The 23105-nt window shown below is 36.2% G+C and overlaps 1 protein-coding gene across 15 annotated transcripts in view; it reads right to left on the bottom strand.

Annotated features, from left to right (window-relative positions):
* Positions 1-3383: 3383 nt before the first annotated feature.
* Positions 3384-23105, bottom strand: part of NEK1 (NIMA related kinase 1) — a 41317-nt gene continuing 21595 nt past the window's right edge. For 12 of the 15 annotated variants that reach the window (XM_064710677.1, XM_064710671.1, XM_064710682.1 and 9 more), the window contains 18 exons: positions 22493-22595; positions 19468-19551; positions 18842-18925; positions 18255-18347; positions 16811-16906; positions 16150-16323; positions 14621-14689; positions 14311-14542; positions 13130-13282; positions 12286-12471; positions 11585-11705; positions 11300-11382; positions 10169-10386; positions 9452-9606; positions 8385-8596; positions 6215-6348; positions 5803-5935; positions 3384-3826 (listed from right to left, as the gene is read on the bottom strand). In XM_064710677.1, the coding sequence (XP_064566747.1) occupies positions 3813-3826; positions 5803-5935; positions 6215-6348; positions 8385-8596; positions 9452-9606; positions 10169-10386; positions 11300-11382; positions 11585-11705; positions 12286-12471; positions 13130-13282; positions 14311-14542; positions 14621-14689; positions 16150-16323; positions 16811-16906; positions 18255-18347; positions 18842-18925; positions 19468-19551; positions 22493-22595 (2344 nt within the window). In that variant the 3' untranslated portion in view covers positions 3384-3812. The remainder of the gene's footprint in view (positions 3827-5802; positions 5936-6214; positions 6349-8384; positions 8597-9451; positions 9607-10168; positions 10387-11299; positions 11383-11584; positions 11706-12285; positions 12472-13129; positions 13283-14310; positions 14543-14620; positions 14690-16149; positions 16324-16810; positions 16907-18254; positions 18348-18841; positions 18926-19467; positions 19552-22492; positions 22596-23105) is intronic. The other 3 variants (XM_064710680.1, XM_064710684.1, XM_064710688.1) reach the window with 1 other exon arrangement.

The following is a 23105-nucleotide window of genomic DNA, read 5'->3' as shown; positions in this document are numbered from 1 at the left end:
CCCAAATATACATTTCAAATGTGCAAGGAGTGTTGTATCTTATTTAAATTTACATCTAGTCACTTGGGGAAACTGGACATACCCTGCCATAAAGCTATGAGAGCATCCAAAGCAGAGCTACAAAGATGGTGAAGGACTGTGAAGGGAAATCATATGAGGAACAGCTCAGAGCACTTGGTCTGCTCAGCCTGGAGGAGACTGAAGGGAGACCTCAGTGCAGTTACAGCTTCCTTGTGGGGGAAAGAGGAGGGGCAGGCACTGATCTCTGCTCTGTGGGGACCGGTGACAGGACCTGAGGGAATGGCCTGATGCTGTGTCAGGGAGGTTTAGGTCAGATATTAGAAAAAGGGGTGGCTGGGCACCCCAGAGGGTGGTTGGGCACTGAGCAGGCTCCCCAGGGAAGTGGTTACAGAGTGACCAGAGTTCAAGGAGCGTTCGGACAATGCTCTCAGGTACATGGGATGTGATTGTTGGGCTCTATGATGCTCGTAGGTCCCTTCCAACTCAGGATATTCTCCTATCCTCCAGGAAAAAGAATGTAAAGATTTGTAAGCAGACGAAGAATTGTATCTGTGGGTATTTTCAGAGAATGGCCTTGCACAAGGGAATAAATGAATTGCGAATTCCCCTCCCGGCTCAGCCTGGCGGCGTCCCCCCCACAGCACGGCCAGGGCCCGGCGGCCGCACCTCTGCAGCCGCACGGGGCGAGCGCTGCCCCCTGGCGGCTCCCGGCCCGGCACAACACCCGCGGCTCGGCCTTCTGCGAATTCGGGCAAGGTTTTGAAGCTTTAGAACAAAGAGTGTTTGAGTAAACATACAACATTTATGCTCACATGAGAGCAAGAGGGACACAGAAGCAGTAAAAGCTGAAGTAGGAGTTACTAATAAATAATGCAGATTTCTCAAGAGCACGAAGAGCCTTGTTAGGAATGTGGTAGACTGGAACTTGATTTAAATCAGTCATTCACTTACCAGACCACAGAAAAACCTGTGCTCTGCTTTGGTTCACGTTGCCCAACCAGATATTACAAGAAGAAACTTCAGAAAAATGTGTTAACATGTGCACTCATCAGAATTCAGCAAATTGAAGAACAAAACCCTCTTTAGGTTCTGTTCTTCAAAGGAGGTTTTAGGCAGCGGTGATCCCGGTAGAGTACCGTACCTGCTCAGCTCAAATCAGCTCACTGCTGGGGGTCTTACTCCTTTCTGTTGATGGATTTCTCCTTGTTTGGTGGTTTTGGTTTTTTTAAAACTTTCCTCAACTGAACTTAAGAGTTGGCTTCAAGGGTCAAGAAGCTAGTCTGAAGACAGAGACATCAGTGTTATATAGTTCACAGAATATGTTTTGTGTGAAAAACACCATTCCCTATCTCAATTTGCTACTAGAACTATAACAGAAAATTCTTCAAGGTGAATGTCATATGCACACAAGCCAAATGCTCAACTAATTTCAGTAAATTGCATACAGACCAATTAATTATCTTGCAGCCACACCAGTCTTGATGTCATTATAGAATACATTAAATATGGATTTAACATTTCAGATGAAAGTATTTCTTTTGCTGACAAACTTATTTACTGTGTCAGTTTTAAGTTAGCTTTTGAGGGATTTCAAGGATATTTAGTCTTGAGTGGCAGGTTTGAAGATTATTCTTAAAAAGCTGCCCACTATGTACATGTATTTTTCAAATTATTAATTGGTAAAAAGCTCTGTTTGCAAATCTTGCTGTCTGTACATTATGCCACATTTCTCACCAGAAGGAAGCCAGTACACTGCATTAGAAATGAAGACTGTCAATAATGACATGATTTCAATTTAGAAGAAGTGAACATGGCCCAGTCCTTAACTTCACACCTTAAGAGGATTCAAAACCCTAGAGGACAGAATATACCAGTTGTGCATTTTGTTTTCTATATTAACTTAAATCTAAAGGTTTTGAGTCCTCCCTTCCTCCAAAAGGTGGGCAAAGTATGATTTGAAAAATCAAACCTGAGAAAGGAAAATAATTCAGTCTTTAGGGTGCATTTGCTAAAAGTCATGAGTGATGTAGCTCATGAAGATAATCTCTCTGAACAGATTATGCAGCAGTGGAAAGTGAAATGGATGAGAAACCTGGTAAAAAGTGTACTGTGGGAAGTTAAGAAAAAGGAAATAAAGAAGGAAAGGGAATGAGAAAAGAACCAGCATAGCCCAGAACCAACACTGTTTCCAAGAACTGATCATAGTTTCTCATCAGATAAACTAAGAGGTGTTTATCAAAGAAATAAGGATATAAAGAATAATCTATTAAAGGCAATTTAAAATTCTTATTATGAATAATTTTATTCTCACCGCAGATTCCCACGATACTGCTGAACTAGAGTAAGTTTGGTATCTAAAAAAATTTAACCCTTTTCAGTGGGCAAAATTTTAATAATGACACCATAAAGCAATTATACAAAAAACATATACATATTTTGACAGTTTAAACAATAAATATATATATATATACTTGTTTTTACTTTGTGGAAAACCAAGTTTTGACAATTTTAGATTGAGACTGGTTGTAGCTGAAAAAAAAAGCAACCAAACCTATTTTTCTTCAATAGGGCACTTGGAAGTTTGACAGTTCATCAAATTCATAACAAGACACTTACTGTAATGGATAAACCAGTAAAGCTGATGCAGAGATGACGACTGGAAAACAACAGAATTCCTAACGTCTGCCCTGTATAGTACAGGAACAAGGAACGAGGAAATGTGTGTCAGAAGAAACCTGGTTTTGCTTGTAGGGTGGTGGAAACCAAGCTGTACAATACAGGAGCCAGAAGATGTGAAATATTACACAGCACTTGTGGCTGCAATGTTTAATTTTCCCCTGTGGCTGCTGGAGCAATGACTAGAACACTCAGACTTCAAGGCCAAACTGCAAACCCCCCTCCCCTTTTCAGCTCAACAGTGTAGTACATCATCATTGAGCAGATTGCAAAATTTAGGAGAGGTAAACAACTAGGATTTTTGGGAAGGGGATAGGAAAGGGGAAGAAGAAGAAAAAGAAGAAAAATTTTGGAAAATATTCTAGGTCCAAATGGATTTTACAATCCCAACCCATCCCCAGACATTTCAATGATGACTTATGTACCAGTTTGCCCTAATTAAGAAACACCATCAAGATATTTCAGATGTGACAGAAGCCTTCAGCTTCAAAATACAATAAAAGTGAAATGCTTGAACTGGACCACTAGATTAAGATACTATTAAAAAACCATGAGGGTCAATAAAAACAAAGCAATTTCTTTGTGCAGGTGTATGGAAAAGCTATTTGAAGTTTGTAAATGAAAATCTGGATGTAAGTACTTCCACAACACAGTAATGCTTCTAACTGTTCAACCATACCAGCTATCTGGTCATATGGCAGAAATTCTGTTTTAATTATAGGTCTGAGTTTTGCATCAGAATATATACAGGTATTTCTTTCTCTGTTTCTTTTGAAATTTGAGAGGTTACAGGTTTGGGGTTTTTTGTTTGGTTTGTTGAGGCTTTTGGGTTTTGTTTATTTTTTTTGTTGTTGCTGGTTGGTTGGTTGGTGTGGGTTTTTTAAAATTTTGGGCACCTAATATTTAAGGAATACGTATACAAATCCACACAAGAGAACTCTAAAGATATCTCAGTTTAAAAGGCATGTTTTTTCTCTTTTTCATACAATCAGCATTCTTTTTTGAAGTCTTGCCTCTCCTGCTCAATGTCACATTCTCCACTACAATTTGCTGTTCAGCTGTGCGGACTTTGGACACCGGCGTGTAATAAGCACTAAGAATTTCCTGAGTCAGGTTTATTCATCATTACCTGTACAAAGCAGAAGAGGGGGAGAGACAGTGTGAAACAGAGACACACACAGACACAAGGGAAGCTAGGGTTACAAAACAATCTAGAAACCACAACTCACTAAGCAATAACACAAGAATACACAAAGTCTGTCACCAGTGAGGTGACCATGACCAAAGCTGCCTTAAAGAGCTACACACAAATATTGAAAATTGTGTCATCTTGGATTAGTGAATTTAAGATAATTGCACCTCAAGTGGCCTGCTTCAGTTAGAACAATCCTCTTAGGAACGAGAAACAGAGATTTTCTCCCAACATTTCTTATTTGAAGAGTATAAGACTTTGGAGACAGAAGCTCATGAAGATCATTCTGTCTGTCACTTGTCCTCTATTCACCCCTATTAGCATAGGACTTTTTAATTCAAGTGTCTGAAATGTATAGAATTACTTTTTCTTATCGTTTTTGGATGCTACCACAGATTTGTAAAATAGAGAATTAGAACTGAATCTAATAAAAATAGCCACTTGTTAATCAGCATTTTGCCAGATGAAAGTCAGCTCTTATTAATAGGATTCACTCAGACAACAGCTTATAATTTATATGCCAACATTTCAGCAAATTTTCATCTAAGTCTCTTAGTACTAGTTTTAAACTATCCTTAAAGCAGAGTAGCAAGCAAAAGAAAATGGTGACACTATAGTAACCATTTTCTTATTATGTTACATTGCCAGTCTTTTGGACACTTGAAAAATGGACTACTGCAGTGCATCTTTCCGAATCTGCCACTAAATCAAGAAATTGTGACTGAAAAATATTTTTCACACATTTCTCTGTCACAGTTGTCTAACACAGCATGAAAACAACGTGGAAATGATTGTTCTTACCTAGCAGTTCTAGATCAGTAGAAAAAAAAAATTGGGAAAATGTAATTTGGATTAGAATTTAAAAAAAAACAATTATGTTTTTCTACCTAGTTTTAAGACACCTCCCAAGTATTCACATATAAAAGACATAAAAAGCTGTACCCCTACTTGACCTGCACTACCAATGTAACACATTTGTAAAAGAATTTAAAAGATGCAGAAAGTACTTATTGGTTAACATGCATTAGAATATTTTTTTGAAAATTGAAATGCATTAAATAGTGATCATTGCACATACTTCTAAAACCAATATATGATGCTTCTGATTACTATAAAACTAATTAAAATCTTAGATTTCTTCTTTTTCTCCTCTCCAGTGAAGACTTTCATCATTAGAAATCTAAAAATACATAACTGCAGTTAAATTCCTGACATGAGAGAAATGAAAAAAAACCCAAAATCATTCCACTGCTGATGGTGGTCTGTGTGGTTTTTCATAAGCATGACTCTGAAAGATGGAGCAACATCCATCTGCCTTGTAACCTCTGCTAAGCTGGGCAGGGCTCCAGGGCAAAATGAATTATTTTCATGTATTACTGAGACACCAAATAAGATGGATGGTTCATACACATCAAGGTCTTCTGAAAAAAGCTAATTATAGGATAAAGACCTCCATGAAATTTTCAGAAAAGGAGTGATGGTGCAACCTATTAAAAGTAACATAATAGAAAGCATAATACTATTTTAGCTAAAAGTTCATTAATTCTTAAGGTAAAATTGGTTTTGATTCTGCAAGTTGTGTGCTGGATTTCCTTTCCCCATCTGTGAAACTGTTTTACAGAAATTAAATAATTATATTGTACCTTTTGTTGGCCAATTATTGTTACAGTTGACTGCACATGCAAATTCTGTTAAATCAGAGTAGTCAGCAAAGTTTGCCACATTTTGTTGCAGGAATAAAAATAACCTTTGTGGAAAACTTTAATTATTTTAGTCAATCAATATACTAAAGCAGAGACATTTTCTCAAGTCTGTGATACTATGATGTTTTAAAAGTACATTAGAACCTATATTGCATATGACCAAGAAAGAACATAAGACCAGCCATAATTGCCAGGATACATTGAGATTACCTTCTTGGTAGGCTCCGTCTGCCATTACCAGATGAAGTATTTTGGCATACAGGTGTTTGTGCTCATTTCCAAGAACAGTCTGAACTACAGTTGAACAAACATCAATATTTTCATCTTCATCTTCAAGTATAGCCTAGTGGAAAGAACAAACCACGTTGCCAAAATGAAAATGGGTATAAAATGAAGTAGTTAAAATCTATTACATGCAATTCATGGTTAAACCAGAAGATTTTCTCTTTAATCCACTGGCCAGGCATTTTCTCTGATAAGAGTTTAGTGTGCCAAAACAGATTAAAAGACTATAGAGAAAACCTTTTACTCTAGTTACACAAAGTAATTAGTTAACTGGCACAGCAAACAGTGCTAGGTGCTTGTTTCTTCAAATATTTCCACTTGAGCTTATTCCACAAACCTTTATTTTCTCATAAACTTCAATTAATTTATCAAAGCCTATTTCCTGCTCCAGCTTATATCTCAACTCTTCTAAATGGCTGAAGATACTATCACATTCTTCACATTCGCTGGCAATCTCTCCATCACTATTATCTAGAAAGAAAGAAAACAACAGTAAAACCCCCTCAGTTCTACATTCCTCATGTTGCTTCTAAATCACTAAAACAAATATCCTTTAAAAGCAACCAAACGGGCAAGCTCAGGAGCACTGGATGATGTTGGCAGATGTTCTGACAATGTGCAAGAAAATAGGAATAGTCTCTTTCTTGAAAAAAAATCCTGAATCACAAAGGGGAAGCATCCAGCTATCCCCATGAAATCCCCACTCTGACAATTAGCCATAGGGATATTCAGCCTGAAGGAAAACATGGTATGGTCTTAAAGCAGAATTTTAGTTAGCAAAGTAGGTCAAGTTCCATACCACCACTCTATACCTTTCTGAGATGAAACTCATGAAGGGTTGGTGGCTGTCCCACACAAGGAAAAGGAGTTCCTTAATGAAGCAGCTGTCTTCTAGCAAAAAATGAGGACATGTATGTTACCCATCCATTGCTTTCTGCCCTGAGATGCATCTTGTTCCATGGAGCAAGTCTAAAAAACCCAATACTGATTTAGCTACAGAGTTCCTTGCTCTTTTATAAGTGCATCGCCTTTGTGTAGCAAATTAAGTATGCCAAGTGGCGCAATAAGATCCAGGAGAGAAATCAAGATAGTTTTGCTTATAGGCTTCAGAAACCTTGAAAATAGGTTTGTAATGGTAAAACGAGATAAATCTAACAAAAAGAATGTTTTAAAAAATACAAGACAGAATTCTTATGTAAAATTCCATTGTAAAATGCAGGAAAAAATACTTTCTTAAATAAGCATTCAAATTTGGAGAGAACTTGTCTCCCATGGAAAAACTTCATACATTTCAGAGTGTATACCAAACCTTTAAATACTATTACCTGGTGGATCACAGACTTCATGAGGTAGTATTAGAACCCTACTACTTGCAATTCTTATATATGACTAGTCTAAGGTATAGTCCTGGCCAAATCACATCCTTCATTCAAGTATCAACAGTCAAATCAATAAGAAAGTAACAATAAAATAAAAAGTTGTATATGGGTTAAAAACCCATTAGGTTATTTCTAATCCTTTATTTAACATCTAGATCTTGAACAGATTTTGTCTCAGGTTTTATCTGTTACCCTTTTGAAGGCTGCCCTGCCTTCCTCCCTGCCCCAACAATGAAACTTGAAATTCTTACGGAATATCTAGAAGGTGGGACACTTGTATTAAACTCCAGCACTTAGAATAACAGCAGAATCACATACACAGGTAGTGTTGCATGTTATCAGTGTATAACATCAGCATGCCACAAAATTAAAGACAGTAACGAAGTTTATTTTACCTTAAAATAATTATTGGAATGTATTATTAGATGTTCGATTTGTTGAAAATTGTCTTCAATAAAAAGTACACAAAAGCTTTGTTTTAGATGAGTTACTGATTTTCTGCATCATTTCATAACTATATTTCTAGCTGCACTTCATTTTCCAGCAAGAGTAAAATACTTCCATTTCCACAAGAATTTAAAATACAGAAATGAGACTTCAGGAAGTTGTGCATAGCTAATGCAAAATGCTAAAAGCGGTAATTAATTTATCTGTCTCACTTCTAGTCTGACTGCATTAATACCTAATTTTGGCTAAGGACAAGGTGAACAATTTCATGTTCCTTCTGATTGCCTGTTAAATTACTTAACTGTAATTTAAGCTGAATCCCAGATATTCCAGTCATGTCAATTGCTATTTCTTTTTCACACTTACAGCCATGAATTATTCAAGACGTACAATGCATTCTGTCTTTGATCTTCCTTGAAGCCAAGTTTTAGACAATTTAGAGAAAAAGGCCCTTACCATCACTACCCCACAAACAGCAAAGTTTTAATTTGCAACATGGAGTGTCACTTAGATGTTGACCTTAACATTCAGAAAGTCTGAATACAATCTGTTTTATTTAAACTTATGTATAAAAATTATCAATTAGAGCTTTACTTTGTTATAAGCTAAATCATTATTAACATGAATAACATTATTAACATGAATAACTAACTTATAAAACAGCTGTAACAGAAATTATACCTGACTGCCATTCTTCATTAAGAGCACTTTCACTGCTGGGGTTATTTTCATCTCCTTCATCCAGCTCAGTACCATTTGTTATACATTCCATGGCATTAGCCTTTAAAGTAGACTCCTCTTCTTCACTCAGTTCCTCACCAGGCTGCTCCCTAAGCAACTGTTCCATTGAATCCCGGAGCTCCTGCAAATCTGTGTCCGTCTCTCCAAACATACTAAAGGAATGTGATATAAAGTTTATATAATTAATACTTTGCAAGACAAGCACTGTAGAAAGAGCTCATTTCTTTTGTTAGCAGCAAATTGGAAAGCCAGTCTAGCTGGAGGGGAAAAAAAACAAAAAAAGAGACACACTCCACCCTCCTGCCCCAGCTATTTGTGACCTCAGTCCAATATGACTACAGCACTGACACCTTTGTATCATGCAAAACACAGGGAATAAACAGATATCCCACAGTCTCATAAAAAGATAGTAAGTCCTCAATTCAACTTTATTAGTAAGGTAATTTCAAAATCCTTGTATTTGTGCACTATTATAGAACCCTGGCAAATATAACAATTTCAATTCAGATAAAAATGTGTCTGGAGCAAAATATAGATCTAGATCTAAGCAGACTAGATACACCAGACTATCAAAGCTGTGGGGAATAGTCAATTCCGGGGTCAGATTTTGAGGGACTTGAAGAACATTCTAATTAAACAGTGGAGGAGATAAATGAGCAAGATTCCCAGAACACAGAAAGAAAGGAAATATTGAAGAAATTTTTAGTTCTAGAAGAGCAATAGCAATCAACTTTGAGTTGCTTGAGCAAAATACAAGTTGCAGACACCAGACAGACCTTGGATAGATTTTGGGAAGGAAATTCAGATAGCTATTATATGCAGTGTACCCCATTAGCTTCTCAATTCTCTGGAACAAGACTTAAAGTAAATGATGATCCAATATAAAATATTTAAAATCTGGGTAAAAACTCCATGCTGGTATAGTGTGTATAACAGTTAGTGTCTAACCAAAAACATTATTGAACTAAGATGCCTGTTAAAACACTTGATAAACTTGATACACTCACATGTCCTCAGAGTCAGAGGGTCCTTCTTTGGCTTGCTCATCTTCTGTATCATCTGTTTCAAGATTATGTTGATGCTGCACATCTGCTACACTGGGAACATCAACTAAAGTTCTGTACAGTTTGTAAAGATCTGGGAGTGAACATGTTCTCAACATCTACAAAAGCAATAGAAAGCTTGGTTGGTAACAATATTAAAGACAGCTTGAGTTTACAAAATACTTTAAAATGAGATTTCACTATTCTTCAGGCTTCCTGCTTTACAGCCAGAAACTGTGCTAGTAGATTGGATCCTACAGGAAAAAATCGCTTGGTTGGCAGGAATGACAAGATATCTTTGCTGCCCTGTTCAGTGATTGTTTATGATGGCAAGGCAGCGATCGTTCTAAAAGACTGCACAAAAGGAAGAAAGCAGATAGGGCAAGTTAGGAATGTCTTCATGAACTCCCTCAGTAATGTCTCAGAAAAAGAGTGGAATTCCTTCACAAACACCTGGAACATAGAATGTTGAATGGTGAAACCAGAGACTTTCAGTGCTGCATGAGGCTTGCTGATATTATGAGCACAGTGCAGTTGAACTACAGGGCAGACATGGCTTGACAAATACAAATACCTGCTTGAAGAGTTGTGCCATCTTTCTGGCTTCATTCAACTTCAATAAGAAAGTAAGAATAATACTATAGAACAAAAAAGTATTTCTTTTTCGTTATTTAAACTTGCCTTTGGGTCGTTTGCATCAAAAAGTCCTGTAGAAAGTCCAATCAACAATGAATTTTTGCCTTTATTTCTTGCTGGTGATATGGAACGTGAACGAGGTACAAAAGACTCTTCCTGTGAAGACTGAGCTGACAGAACTGGTGAGGCTGTTGGTACAGCTGTGGGCTGTATTACCCTCTGGAATAAGGGTTCAGCTTGCTGACAGTCACTGGAACAAGTTTCTGATGTGGTGAAAGAAAGTCTGTTACAAATCCAACCAGATTAAAACCCCAAGATATTTAAGGAAAAGGTAACTGCTGTGAATTTACCTAACTAGTTTCTCTTATACAATTAAAGAGAAAAGTAGATAGCACTTTAAAAATACTAAAATATTTTTTATCATTTTATTAAGAGCAATTACAATGTGAATTTTCACATTTTAACTTTTGGAAAATATACAACCCTCAGCTATAGCCTGCTCTGGTCTCAGACCTTCTGTTTTCTCATTATCCAGTCCATGTCTGATACTGTGTCATCCATTTTCAACCATTGCTTATCACCTTATACTAGATCTCTTTGAAGTTATCTCAATATAATTTGCCCAAACGGGGAAAAGCCTATCTAGTTTGTTTAAGCCACCCTTAACTAGATGCAAGAATATCACCAATGATACTTTACAGCACTGAGAGTGTTTTTTCTGAAGTTACCTCCCAGACCTCCAAGAACAAGCAATTCTTCTATGCAATAAAGATCAAATATTGTCATCAGCAGCCACTTAAAACATTGAGCTGCAGCTCAGTACTCATTTGAAATGTGTATAAACAAAGCAACACTTCTGTTAAGTAAATAATTAGATCTCATTACATCCTAAATAGTCATGTGAAAAAGCTGCAACATTCTCAAAGTTGACGTTCATCAGTATGGGCCACTGTCCTGTTGACCTATACACAGTGTAGCTTTCTTGTAACATGGCCTCCTCCAAAGTGACAAACATAATACCCACAATTTGTCTTCCTAATCCAAAAGAAATTTCTTTTTTAGAAGTAAGAACTGAAGAAGCAAATAAAAACTTGCTCATTTGGGGTTAATGAAGCGAGGAGGGGTGACTCAAGCACCCCACACTGCCAAGCCATGGAACATGAGACTGGCACTGACCTGCTGGAGCTTCCTTCTGTGGTTGCACCTTGTTGAGTGCTTCTTTCTCTGAAGCTGCCCCATTCATTCTGTCATGTTGTGCCCTATTATAACACATCACATCATGGGGAAATGCCATGTAAAAAATGGTCATTAATCTATTGAAGTCATCAAGTGCAGTAAAACCAACACAGCAGCAAGCAATGAAGCTTTAGCTAAGTGTAATTTTAACTAACATGTCCAAATAAAACTCAGTTAAGGCTCAGTTGTTTGAACTGGAGAGAGAGGTCAGAAGAGAGTACTTACACATCTTCTTTCTCTTTTACCCACACTTCATTAACAGTGCTAGGGAACTCCTTATTCTCCTTACTCTGGTGCATTTTATCTTCCATTTCTTCCAGCACCTCTGCTTCCAGATCATCAGGCTCTAAAATTAATAGTCATTTACCTCATTAAAAATTAATTCCAATCAAGCAAAAAGATGGGGAAGTATACATTTTAAGATTACATTTAAATCCTTCATCTTACATAAATTTGCAGAAACAGCAGAAGTTTTGTAATCCCAGAGCTAAAAGTTTTGGGTTTTTTCTGATACCAGAAGTGTGTCTTAAAACTCCAATGAACCATGTCTTCTAAAAACCTCAGCAACACACCCCTAGAGATCAAAAGGATGCTGATATCATAGGAGAAAAGATTCCAGCACAATTGATGGGGAAAAATAAACCAAAACCCCATCAAATTAACAACAAAAAGTTTGAAGCACTTTGGAATTCTACTTGTTCTCTGAAGTTTTCTATAAGCACACAAAAATGTTTCAGGAAATCTAGTAAATACATTACTGAATCAGATTACAACACAGGCATAGAGAGCACCTGGTCCTACCTAAAATGTGTTGATAAAAACCTGCACATTAATTATGGGAAGATATAAAAGTATACAAGATTGTTACTTCATTTATTGCATTCAATAAAGAGATTTTAAGTAGAATTACTGATGAAATGAGCTACCATCCAGCACAATAGCGTTGCTCTGCACCAGGGTGGGTCCAGTTCTTTGAGATTCTTCTGGTACAGTTATGACAGACTTTGTAACACCAACTGGTACTGCAGACTGAGCTCCAACAGGAGAAAAAGCCTTCTCTTCCTTCTCCTCTGATAAAGACTGATGATCTCCTTCAAGAAGTTCTGCAGTACCTAACAGAAAGTGAGTCTATTATGTAAATAGTGTTTTACTATATTCGGATTATAAACTGCAATGTGGCTAATAAGGTAAGTTGGGGATTTTTGTTTCTTTAAAGGAAAACAGAAGAAAAAATCTGCATGCTTTTAGTACAACTATATAAAGAAGAAAGCTAGAAATATTAAAATCCTAATTTCTTATGTTACATTATCATTAGTACCAGTTTATACTGGGAATAAATGTAAGTCCTTTTGTCCTTACAAAGGACTAAGGGCAGGAGCGGACCGGGCAGAAAAAATAAAATAAAATCAACTGATATGTAAGTCACATGCTGCCAACAAAGTTACAGGAAGCATCTAATGAAATATTCAGATGATGACATCCTTTCAAAAAATAGGATTGTTTCTATTAAAAGGCAAAGTTTAAGACTTTTCAGCAAAATGAAGATCCTTTCCTTTCAGCACACCCTGCTTAATTTCTTACCACTCCACTGAGTTTGAAATATTTTGGTGTCCTCCAGTATCAGCTTGTGCTTACATTCAGAACTGAGGCAACACCCAGAAGTAGAAAGCAAGAGAGAGTATAAGAATATGCTTCTATTACTTCAAAATCTTTCTCAGTAGATAAACTGTCACTACACTTGCAGTGCAGATAATTACCCACTGTGCTTACCATTGATCTCATCTTGTTCTTCAAGGATGTCAGTTTGCAGCTGCAGCTCTGCTTCTCCTAGGATCCTCAGAACTGAATCAGTTGGGCTTTTGCCCCAGACTTTCCTGTGAGGTTCACCAATATCTAACTTAATTACTTCTCCCAGAGTTTGACCTGTTGGGACACAAACACAAATAGAAAAACTTCTCTAAATTAGAATTTTCTATTAATTTTCTGTATAATAAATAATCAAACAAACAACCTCCAAAAAACTTGAAAAAGGCAACAAAGCCAGAACTCATGTCATCTCAGCCCAAATCAGACACCCTAAAGACTTTGCTTATCTAGAGTTTTTCTTCTTCCAATTCCAATCAATAACAGAGTTATTCAATATCAGTTGACATATGCAACTTAATAGCAGCAGCAGCAGCTCTTTTCAGAAATTCAGACACTCCAAAAGAAAGCAGTATGAGCAATGTCTCATTGGCACGGAATTGTCTTGAACTTTACTTGAAATGGTAAACAAGAAAGTTTCTTGTCTTGCTATCCTTTGACATTTATTTCTGTTCATTCTCCCTCCAAGGAAAACAGGACACAAAGCACCAAAGAAAACCAGAGTAAAAAGTTTCTTGATTCTAGCACTATAAAACTACTATGCAAAGATGCAAGTCTGTCACATTCTCAATGATTATTTCCTTCTACAATGTGAAACAGACTTTTAGTAAGATATAGCGAAACCAGGAAAAAGAGGTTTCAACCAATAAAACAGAGAAGGAAAGTGGAAAATCTGGAATAACAGTCTTGATTTAAGAAAGGAAAACACTAAGAAAGGCTTAACATAAGTTACAGATCTAAATAGAGAAAAACCCTCAGTTGTTTCTTCACTACTGATAACACAACAACAGGATTTTCAAGTTAAATAAGAATCTTTCATATATTTTAAATTCTTTTTTATTAGTTAAGTAACTGTTTGTTGTTGAAATTACGAAATTATTTATTGAATCTCCTGCAGGCTTTTAACTACTCAGCCTGTGCCTCACTCCTTATTTAAGGGAATACATAACCACCCACTTTTTAGAAGTGCATGACCTGTAACTGATAACAAGATGATAATAAAGAGTAGTTGGTTTATAAAAACACACACTACACATGGCAAACTGATTTAGTAATACCATGGTGACAAAAAAACCCCAACAACTTACACTCTGCTCCAGAGAAAGAATCTTCCATTGACAGCTGAGCTAGAGGAACGACCAACTCAGAGGCCCCAGATTCCCATTTTTTGCGATCTCCCAGAAGTGGCTGGTCACCTTGCTGCTCCTTACCATCTTCAGATCCAGCTGATTCAGAGGTATTTTTACTCTCCTTTTTTCCTTTCTCATCTTCTTGAGCTTTAAGATTTTGATTTAATCTTCTCAGAATTTCTCTCTTGTTCTGAAAGGACCAACATATGTATTAAAATAGTGCCTTTCTTGAAAGCATACCTAAATGACACTATATAATTTGACATACTTGTACTGCAAAATCTGGCTTTTTCAATTCCTCCTCAGACTCCTGGACAGCAGTTATTACATGTTCATCCTTTAAGTCCCAGAAGCATGAAATAGAAAGTAGAAGAACATGTCAGAAAAAAATTATCTTGAGAATAGTAATAGACATAATAAAACCTTTCCAATGTCAACTGCAGGTAGACTGAAACAGAATGCTTGATTATTCTGTTTTATTCTATCCCAAAGACACAATTTCAAGGGCACCTTCCATCTTTGAACCAATCACTATCTAAAAGTGATGAGCAAGTGAATAACTCAATTTAAACAGACAAATGAGATTTCAGAGAATGAAACATGTAGAGATAAAGCCAGATACAACCTCTACAGCAAGATAACACCGAATTCCTATGCTACAAATGAGTAATTCTACAAGAGAACCAAAAAAGTGGCAAGCACAGAGTCAAGGATAATTTATGAAGAAAAAACAGAAGGGAAAAGAGACAAATTTAGTGGTATGTAAATAAGCAAACTACATACTGAAGGCAAAATGTAGAATTCAGAATCTGTGTACAAGGCTTGTATTCTCCAACTCAAATGGCTCTGTGTGCTATTTTTTAGCCTGTTATAGTCACTGTCTTGCATTACTGTGAGACAAACTGTCCATGTGGAAAAAATATGCTTTATTAAAAATATGATTTAAGTATTTGTCCAAAATATAATTTCTTTTTCCAGCTATCAACTGACATCTTTCAGGGTATAACATTTTATATTTCACTTGACTGTAAGTCTCACTCTATTCCCACAGCTATAGCCCTCAGGGTGGAATACACTATGAAGCACCACACTACACTGATATTTACAAAGAGCTTAGGAAAATGTACAAAAGCTAGCATTAAAATTAACATCGATTGTGTTAAAAATTTAAATTGTACACGGTTACACTCATGAGCTCAGGTTCACAATTGTAACATAAAGCGGTTGAGGTAAACATGTAAGTTTTTACAATATCAGGACTGAGAACATGCAGAATAGAAATTAGGATACTCTTAGACAACAAGAAGAGACAGCACTAACAGATTCAAGAATCTTAGGCTTTGTCTTCTCTGTAATATTCAGCACTTTCAAGCTCACTGAAAACAATCAATCCTTAATATAAAATAGTCCTATCATTCAAAATTTATCTGCTCACTTCCACCAAGTAACCAACTCATTAACTCCTCTCTTCAAGGGGCTGATGAAAATGCTGGAAGTTGATGTCTTGTTCAACTGAACAAAACTGCACTGATCAAAATGGAAGCTGCCACCTAGGGCTCATCATAAGCTATTTTGCTCAGAACATGAATTTCAGTTTCAGCATACAGGTGTGTTTCAACAGCTTTCAAGCTTTGGTTTCTTTTTATATTTTTTTAAAATTTCTTTTCCCTAATTAGAAGCAACAAACATCCTTAACAATATTTTCTAGCTAACCTATACATTTTCTCTAAACATTCTCGTTCCAGTCAGTACTTATTGCCTTTCCATTCATTTTACCCTGTTTGCAAAAGTACCTACCACACCCACTTCCTTCAAAGCAGAAGTCATGGAGATGACAGGTACACCAGGCTTCACTGGAAGCTGTGGCTTAGGAAGAGCTGCTCCAGACTCTTGTAGTCCATTCATAGGACTATGCTCTGTAGCTTCCATATGAAAAGGCACATTAGGATTCTTTACCCCTTTTGCAATCAGCTGTATAGATGCAATTAAAAAAAAGTTAAATCAAAAATGTACTTCAGGACTTTACACATTAAATACAGTATTATCAATTAGGCTCATGTAATCCTTACAAAAGGACAATAATGCCACACATTCATACAAAGGACAACTGCCCACTGCATGCCAGTTTTTCAGCTTCACATCCTGCTTTTTCTACTCACAATATTACTAGTTGGACTTGTTCAATAACACACACAAGTAAAAGAAAATAAGTTTTGGTCATTAACAGACAATTAAGAAAATAATTGGGGTGATCCTAATGATTCTTAGGTAGGATGTTCAGAAGTCTCCCTGCAAGCGTACTTAAGATTAGGCTTCTAATGAGGGAATTCTGACTGACACAGGATACTCTCTCCAATTTCAGATCTACTTGTCTTGAAAAATCACAGTATAGGATTTTATTTATACAAAGATATGGCCCTACATACTATGACTGCATGTAACAGATTTATTTTCTTACATGTTCTTCCCAGGCTCTTTTCTCTCTTTCATATGCTTCCTTTCTCTTTCGCTCCAACTGCTCCTTCAGAACTGCTGCACGAGCATTTGCTTGAGCCTACAGTAAACAAGCAAAAAAAGATCAACTTGAAATCATCAGCAGCCTATTTCATGGAACATTTTAAGAAGGAATATTCTTGGATTACTCATCTCCTTTTCTCTCACTACTGTATAGACTATGAAAGGAGGACTCCACTGAAAAATCACCACACATATATAATAACTGATGATCTATGTTGAAATAATGGCAACTCCTCAAAATTTAATTGCAGTTCTTGATTTGCATGGTTCTATTTTTAGTATACATAGTCATCTTAAACAGACTAATGTAAAATTAGAAACTCTACTTAAAATTATCTTTGAAGACAAATGCATTAATCAAAAAATATGAAATATTATGTTTAAATTTTACCAACTTACTCATACACAAAAAGCTTCACTTGCTGTTTCACCTCAAGTTTTCAGGTTAGGCATAGGGTTAGTTCATTTTTACACTGTACTTTGCAGATGGTGGAGGGAACTTCATAGAATAGATAAGAACAATAGTTGCTATCTGTAGTATTGTGAACTAGTTATTGATTTTAAATCACCACAAGGAATAAAGTTCTAATTAAACACTGTATTTCTATGAAATGTGTTTGTTTAAAATGTAATTCATCTCAAGGTTATATAACTCATATTCCAATCCACACATAATCCATGTCCGCCCATTTAAGGAGTTTGGCCTTCCTTTATTCTTTAACTAAAAGAAAGGGGTTGTCTAATGTTGGGAATTTAGCTGAAAAGAGACTGGAAAAGTACAAAACCATGGCTAATTCCAAGTCCTGCACCTGCAAAGATAGTGTGTCCTTGGGCCTAGCTGTAGTAGGACAACAAACAGTGAAAGAGACATGAGAAAAGAGAGATGTAACCCCTAAGGAATGAGGAAGAGTTCATGGTATAGTTTAACCAATAGATTGCTTGGCTTACAGAATATTCATAAGCTTATTGCTTGCTGTATAAGTGTCTGATGCTTTCTTCAATAAACCAGACCTGTGATGAACCAGCTGGTGTCCAGGTCTCCTTCCTACGACAGTCTAAGGTATATCTCCCTTACCCCTTCAGTCTCAAAATGCTGTTTTAGTTATACCAAATTGCCATTAGGACTAAAGCTACCCTAGAGAGAATTCTCAAAGACTGGGATACAGAAGATCCTTGACTAGCAAGGATGTCTCAGCGTGTTTTAAAATTACCAAGATAAAGCAGCTGAACACAGTTATTTGCTCTATACAGTTAAACTCACCCCATTCCCCTTGTAGTGGACACATGAACAAACTATTGATAGCAAGATGAAATACAAGAACATTCCCAAGATATAAAACATATTTGACAACAGTAACTTCCATCTCCTCCCACTCCACGCTTACCTTCTGTGTTTCTATCTTCTTGCGTTTTAGTTCTGCTTCCTCACTAGAGTCCTGTCCGTCAGAACTGGCAGCTTCACTCTGCAAAGTGAAAGTCTTCATGGAATTATCATCAGTGCATGTATTTAAACACTGTGTGATATGAGTGCCTACTCAGAATATTTTAACCGACTATATGACTAACATGGGTCAGTTTCACTAACTCCTTGCTTAAATGCAATGTTTACTTGAACAGAGCTTCGTCTCTGAGATCAGTGGGGGTTTTATTTGTTTGGTTTTTCAGGGAGGATTGGTTTTAAAAGATGTGAAGCTTTAATAAGTCAGGAAAAAAGAAATGTGCCTCTTGTTGCAAGGAAAGCAGCCTACAATGCTGGGCTCTCACCTGCCACCCCTCATCACTGCTCCATGTTCTGCAGGTGAGGATGCAAGAAAGGTTTGATGCTCTAGAAGTCCAGGTTTTTTTCACAATATATACTGTCTAAAATATATGTCTATATAAAACTGCCTAAAACAAAAGTCTTCCCCCAGAGGTATAAGAACACACCCCACACTCAACTTCCGTAAGTATTGAGTATTATTTTTAAACCAACCTTATCTCCACGAAGTTTTGCTCTAATCTGCTGACGTTCATTAAAGTTTTGTAGCCGGATCTGTCTCAATCTTGCCAAATATTCCTAACACAAAGAAATGAAACAAGTTTCAGCTCTATGGAAACTCTCTCCAGTAAGGTTAACTTAAAATATATCAGATACCACAAAGAAATAAAATGAGTGAACCACCCCCCAACATTATTGTTATCGTTCCACCAGCATATACTAATCTCCAGAAAAATTCTCATGAAATTCCAATGTATGTTTAAAATGTATGTTTACCAGTATTAATTATAACTACATTTTACATTACTGAAAGCTAGGAAAGGTTGCATTTATCGCAACAGGATTAGGATATAGCTAAACTTATGTGTATCAAATTCAAGAACCACTCTGAGAAAGATTGATGTAAGCAACTACTATTTTGATTATTTTAAAAACAAAAACAATTAAACACACCCAAACTTTAGTACATTAACTGATTTCCTAAAATTATTTCCTAAAAATTAAGAAAGTCCTTTAATTTTGTTACACAGACGGAATCATGCAGAGAAACTGGGCACAGATGAGGTCAAAATAGTGCTATTTTTGTGATGAGCCAAGTGGCAAACATGCAGCAAGCATACCTCTTCCTCCTTGTTTCTGGATTTCCTTCCTCTTGCAGAAATGGACCTGCCTCCATAGGTATCTGCCAGGTTTTGCAGTGTACCCTGTTTGCCATTTAATGGTATCAAATTTAAGGTGGCTGGGGCAGTAAAATTATCTGCTTTATCCAATAACGGTTCACTTATAAGAAACCAAATCCATCAAAGATCTGCAGATGTTCTGAAGTTAACCAATAAACCTTTTTCACTTACATGAAACATATGACAGCAGTAACTAAAAATTCTGAGCAGCCAAAGAGAGAGATAAGAGCTCTAAGAATATAGTTGCTGTCTCCCTTCAATTCTGATTTTCTCATAGAAACTTAAGGTTAGAAAACCTAAATTGTGATGGGTATGAGTTTTCTACATCTGGATTATATAAAAATGGTAGCACAGGGTTGAGATTTCTGCCATTGTTGAGTTAAAAAGTGGAATCTTTTAACGTTCTTAGATTAAGCTTTTTTAACAACGAGTCAAAAATTTTAAAAAGCATTTAAATATACTCATTACACCTAACAAGCTGTGCTAAATGTCTAATACACAGGCAGTATACAGACTTGGTCCATGTGATGTACTCTGTGACTTGTCACCAAAAGGATTTCAACCTTTAAGAAAGTTCTGTACAGAACAGTACAAGAATCATTTGACTTCATGTTTTCTGCTTAGATGAAAATCAATAATACTTTAATTATTTTACTAATGACATACCACTTTTTTTTTTTCTGAATAGGTTAAAAATTCTTTGATTTGTTAGTGCAACATACAATAAAGACAGCAAGCACACAAACATATGATTGACCTTCTGCTCCATAAAATGCCTGGGGCTTGGGCCTTCTCAAGCTTGCGTGCAGAGAACCATCAGTAAGTAAATACTCCAGTGAGGTTATTGACTAAATCCAAATATTCTGGTTAAATAATCTCTCAGACTGAGAAAAATTAATAGCTCAAGGAAATAGCACACCACTGCACTTCAGTGGTTTAGCAATCAGGGGATCAGAGAACAAATTAAGGAATTTTGAGGAAGAGTAGTTTCTATACATTCATAAGGGCCCCATGAATGCTGGTTTCAGCTTGAGCATTAAGCCATAGAAAATGTAAAAGAATATTTTCCATATTCATGTTTTCAGAAAATATTTGGTTTTATTTTTAACTTTTTAATACATGTTCCTGAGCTTTACAAAAGCTTACTGGCGCTATTGAAGGAATTTCCTTGTTCTTGGTTCTAGCACTGAAGTTATTTTAGGTATTTCCATCACTGATGGTGATTTATATCACTGCTCTTAAGAAAGAAACTGGAAGCAAGATTTTTGAGAACTGATTTTCTTTGTAGATTGCTTATTTTACTCATCTGCTACATTAAATTTTGAAAGACCAGGACTCATTTTTGCAATGCCACACAGCTACAGTGAAGTAGCAAATTAGGTCAGCAGCTGTCTTAAAAAACAGATGTCTGTAAGTACCATCAACTCAACTACTGAGTCAAATTTAGACTGCCAGTTGAAAATTAAAATTGACAGCAATTATATTTATAGAAGCTGGGTAAATTAGTGCCAGTCATCAGACAAAAGGCTGACTATTAGTTGATGATTTCTCCTTTCAGATCAACATTGTCCAAACAACAGTCCCATCCCCATATGAGAACAACTGCCAGCTAGTCAAATTAATTTCCTGCACAAATAGAAGGAAGCTGTTGATAATTTCCACTTTCAATGACAAATCCAGAAATGGACTTGGTACTCTGGCCTCAAATTATAAGTCATAAATATCTGGAAGTTACTTTAATTGTTCAGTAACCTCCCTGTTTTATTATGGGAACCATCTAAGATTAAAACATTTAGGCTCACTGAACACATTAGAGAAAACTGAAAAACATTAACATGAATAGTTGGGTATCTTAAATTAACTGATCTCATAAATTCATATCAATGCCAACAAAATCAAGAACAAAATGGAAGCAGTACTGGTACTGCTAACAACTTTACAAGAGGGAATGGTATTAACAGCAACTTGCCCAAGAAGAGGTAGTGACAAGAATTGCTCTTTTATTTTTTTTCAAAATTATTTACTGGTCTTGAAGGTTTTAAAAAAACAGAACCATAGTTTTAGAGAGGAAGACTAATTTTACAACATAAATACTAATCTAAGGATACTTTGCCATGAAAGCAGTGAATCAAAGCACCAAAAATTGCTCACTGTAAGTGAAATAATCCCCGACATTAGGACCTGGCTTTAAATCATCATCTGATTATCAGGTATAACTCAGGAGATGCTGCTATAAATCTGCTGTTGGTCTCATCTCACTGCTACTCCAGCACAGTCAGTTCAATTTCAGCAGCTGACAAAGATAATGTCACTGAATTGCATATGAATAGTGTAGAGAAGCACCCAAGAAGTAAAACCCTCCTTGTTATCAAAACACATAGTCATTTCCAATATATGTTTTAAACAAACTTCCTAAAGGAATAGTGAATTTAGAACCATAAGCATAAACATTTTATGATACTATCTTCTACTTAACTTGTAAAGAGTAAAGGTTTTATAAGATTCAGCATTGACAGATATGGATGAATTCATAATACCTTTTCAATAAGCAGAATGTGTTTCCCTAGCATGCACCACTATGTCTGATCATTAGCTGTATCAATTTAATCAAACTTCATTTTTGGTTCAAGCTATTCTATAACATGAAGTTTAATTTTAACCAAGACTCTAAAGCATAAGCAGAAAAAGAATGTAAAAGAATCTTCTAAAATTGACAATAGCAAGTTAGACACATGCAAACAAAGATAATTTGTTAATAAGCTTGAAGTAATGAGAAATGTACTACATGATTATGTTACGTTTTATCAAAATTAGCAAGAAAATGCAGAAAACTTATCTCCCATTCTCTCTGGTTTTTTCAACACTTAAGGAAAATATTTAGTCAGCATTTCACTTATGATGCTACTTAAAAGACTCACAAAGCATGCTGAAACAGTAATACACACAGGAAGACCAGATTTCATACCATGTGTCCCTGAGCTCGAGCTTTGTTTTCCATGGCTTCTCTCTTTCGTTGCCAGAATTCTTCAACTTGCTTTGCTCTATCTGCAGCTATCCATCCTTTTTGCCTGAGTAATTTCAACACAGCAAGATGAAAGTCTCTGAAATATGACACTGTAAACACACCACCCCCACTGTCCTCCCCCTTGCACTTATTCTAACTAGAACACGCAGGGGAAAAAAGTAACTTTATATGAGTAAGACACCTTCAAAAAATGCCTTTCATCAGTCAAAATACAAGTCACACTTGCACAAAATGGAGGAAAATAAGCTTACTAAAAGTGAGAAGAATTACTAAAAAATAAATCCAAACCACTGCATTGTTGTCCTTCCAGATCCTTGTCATTGAAAGAAAAATGAATGTCAAAACACAGTCTTGGTATGATTGTTTCTGGAAGTGTCTCAGCTTGTTTCATTACTGTTATGATTTGTGAAAAAGAAGATTCCTTCAAGATTTCCCTTCAGAGATGAGCAAGAACTCATCACACGAGCCAATCAGTAAGGTCCTTTCAAGACTGTCCTATATTTGCAGTAAGAGTTTCTGCCACTTAGGGAATTACTACAGTGCTCAGTGTTCT

The sequence above is a fragment of the Zonotrichia leucophrys genome, chromosome 4 (genome assembly GCF_028769735.1).
Source record: "Zonotrichia leucophrys gambelii isolate GWCS_2022_RI chromosome 4, RI_Zleu_2.0, whole genome shotgun sequence".
NCBI classification, from domain to species: Eukaryota; Metazoa; Chordata; class Aves; order Passeriformes; family Passerellidae; genus Zonotrichia; species Zonotrichia leucophrys.
This window is presented reverse-complemented; position numbering and strand designations above follow the sequence as displayed.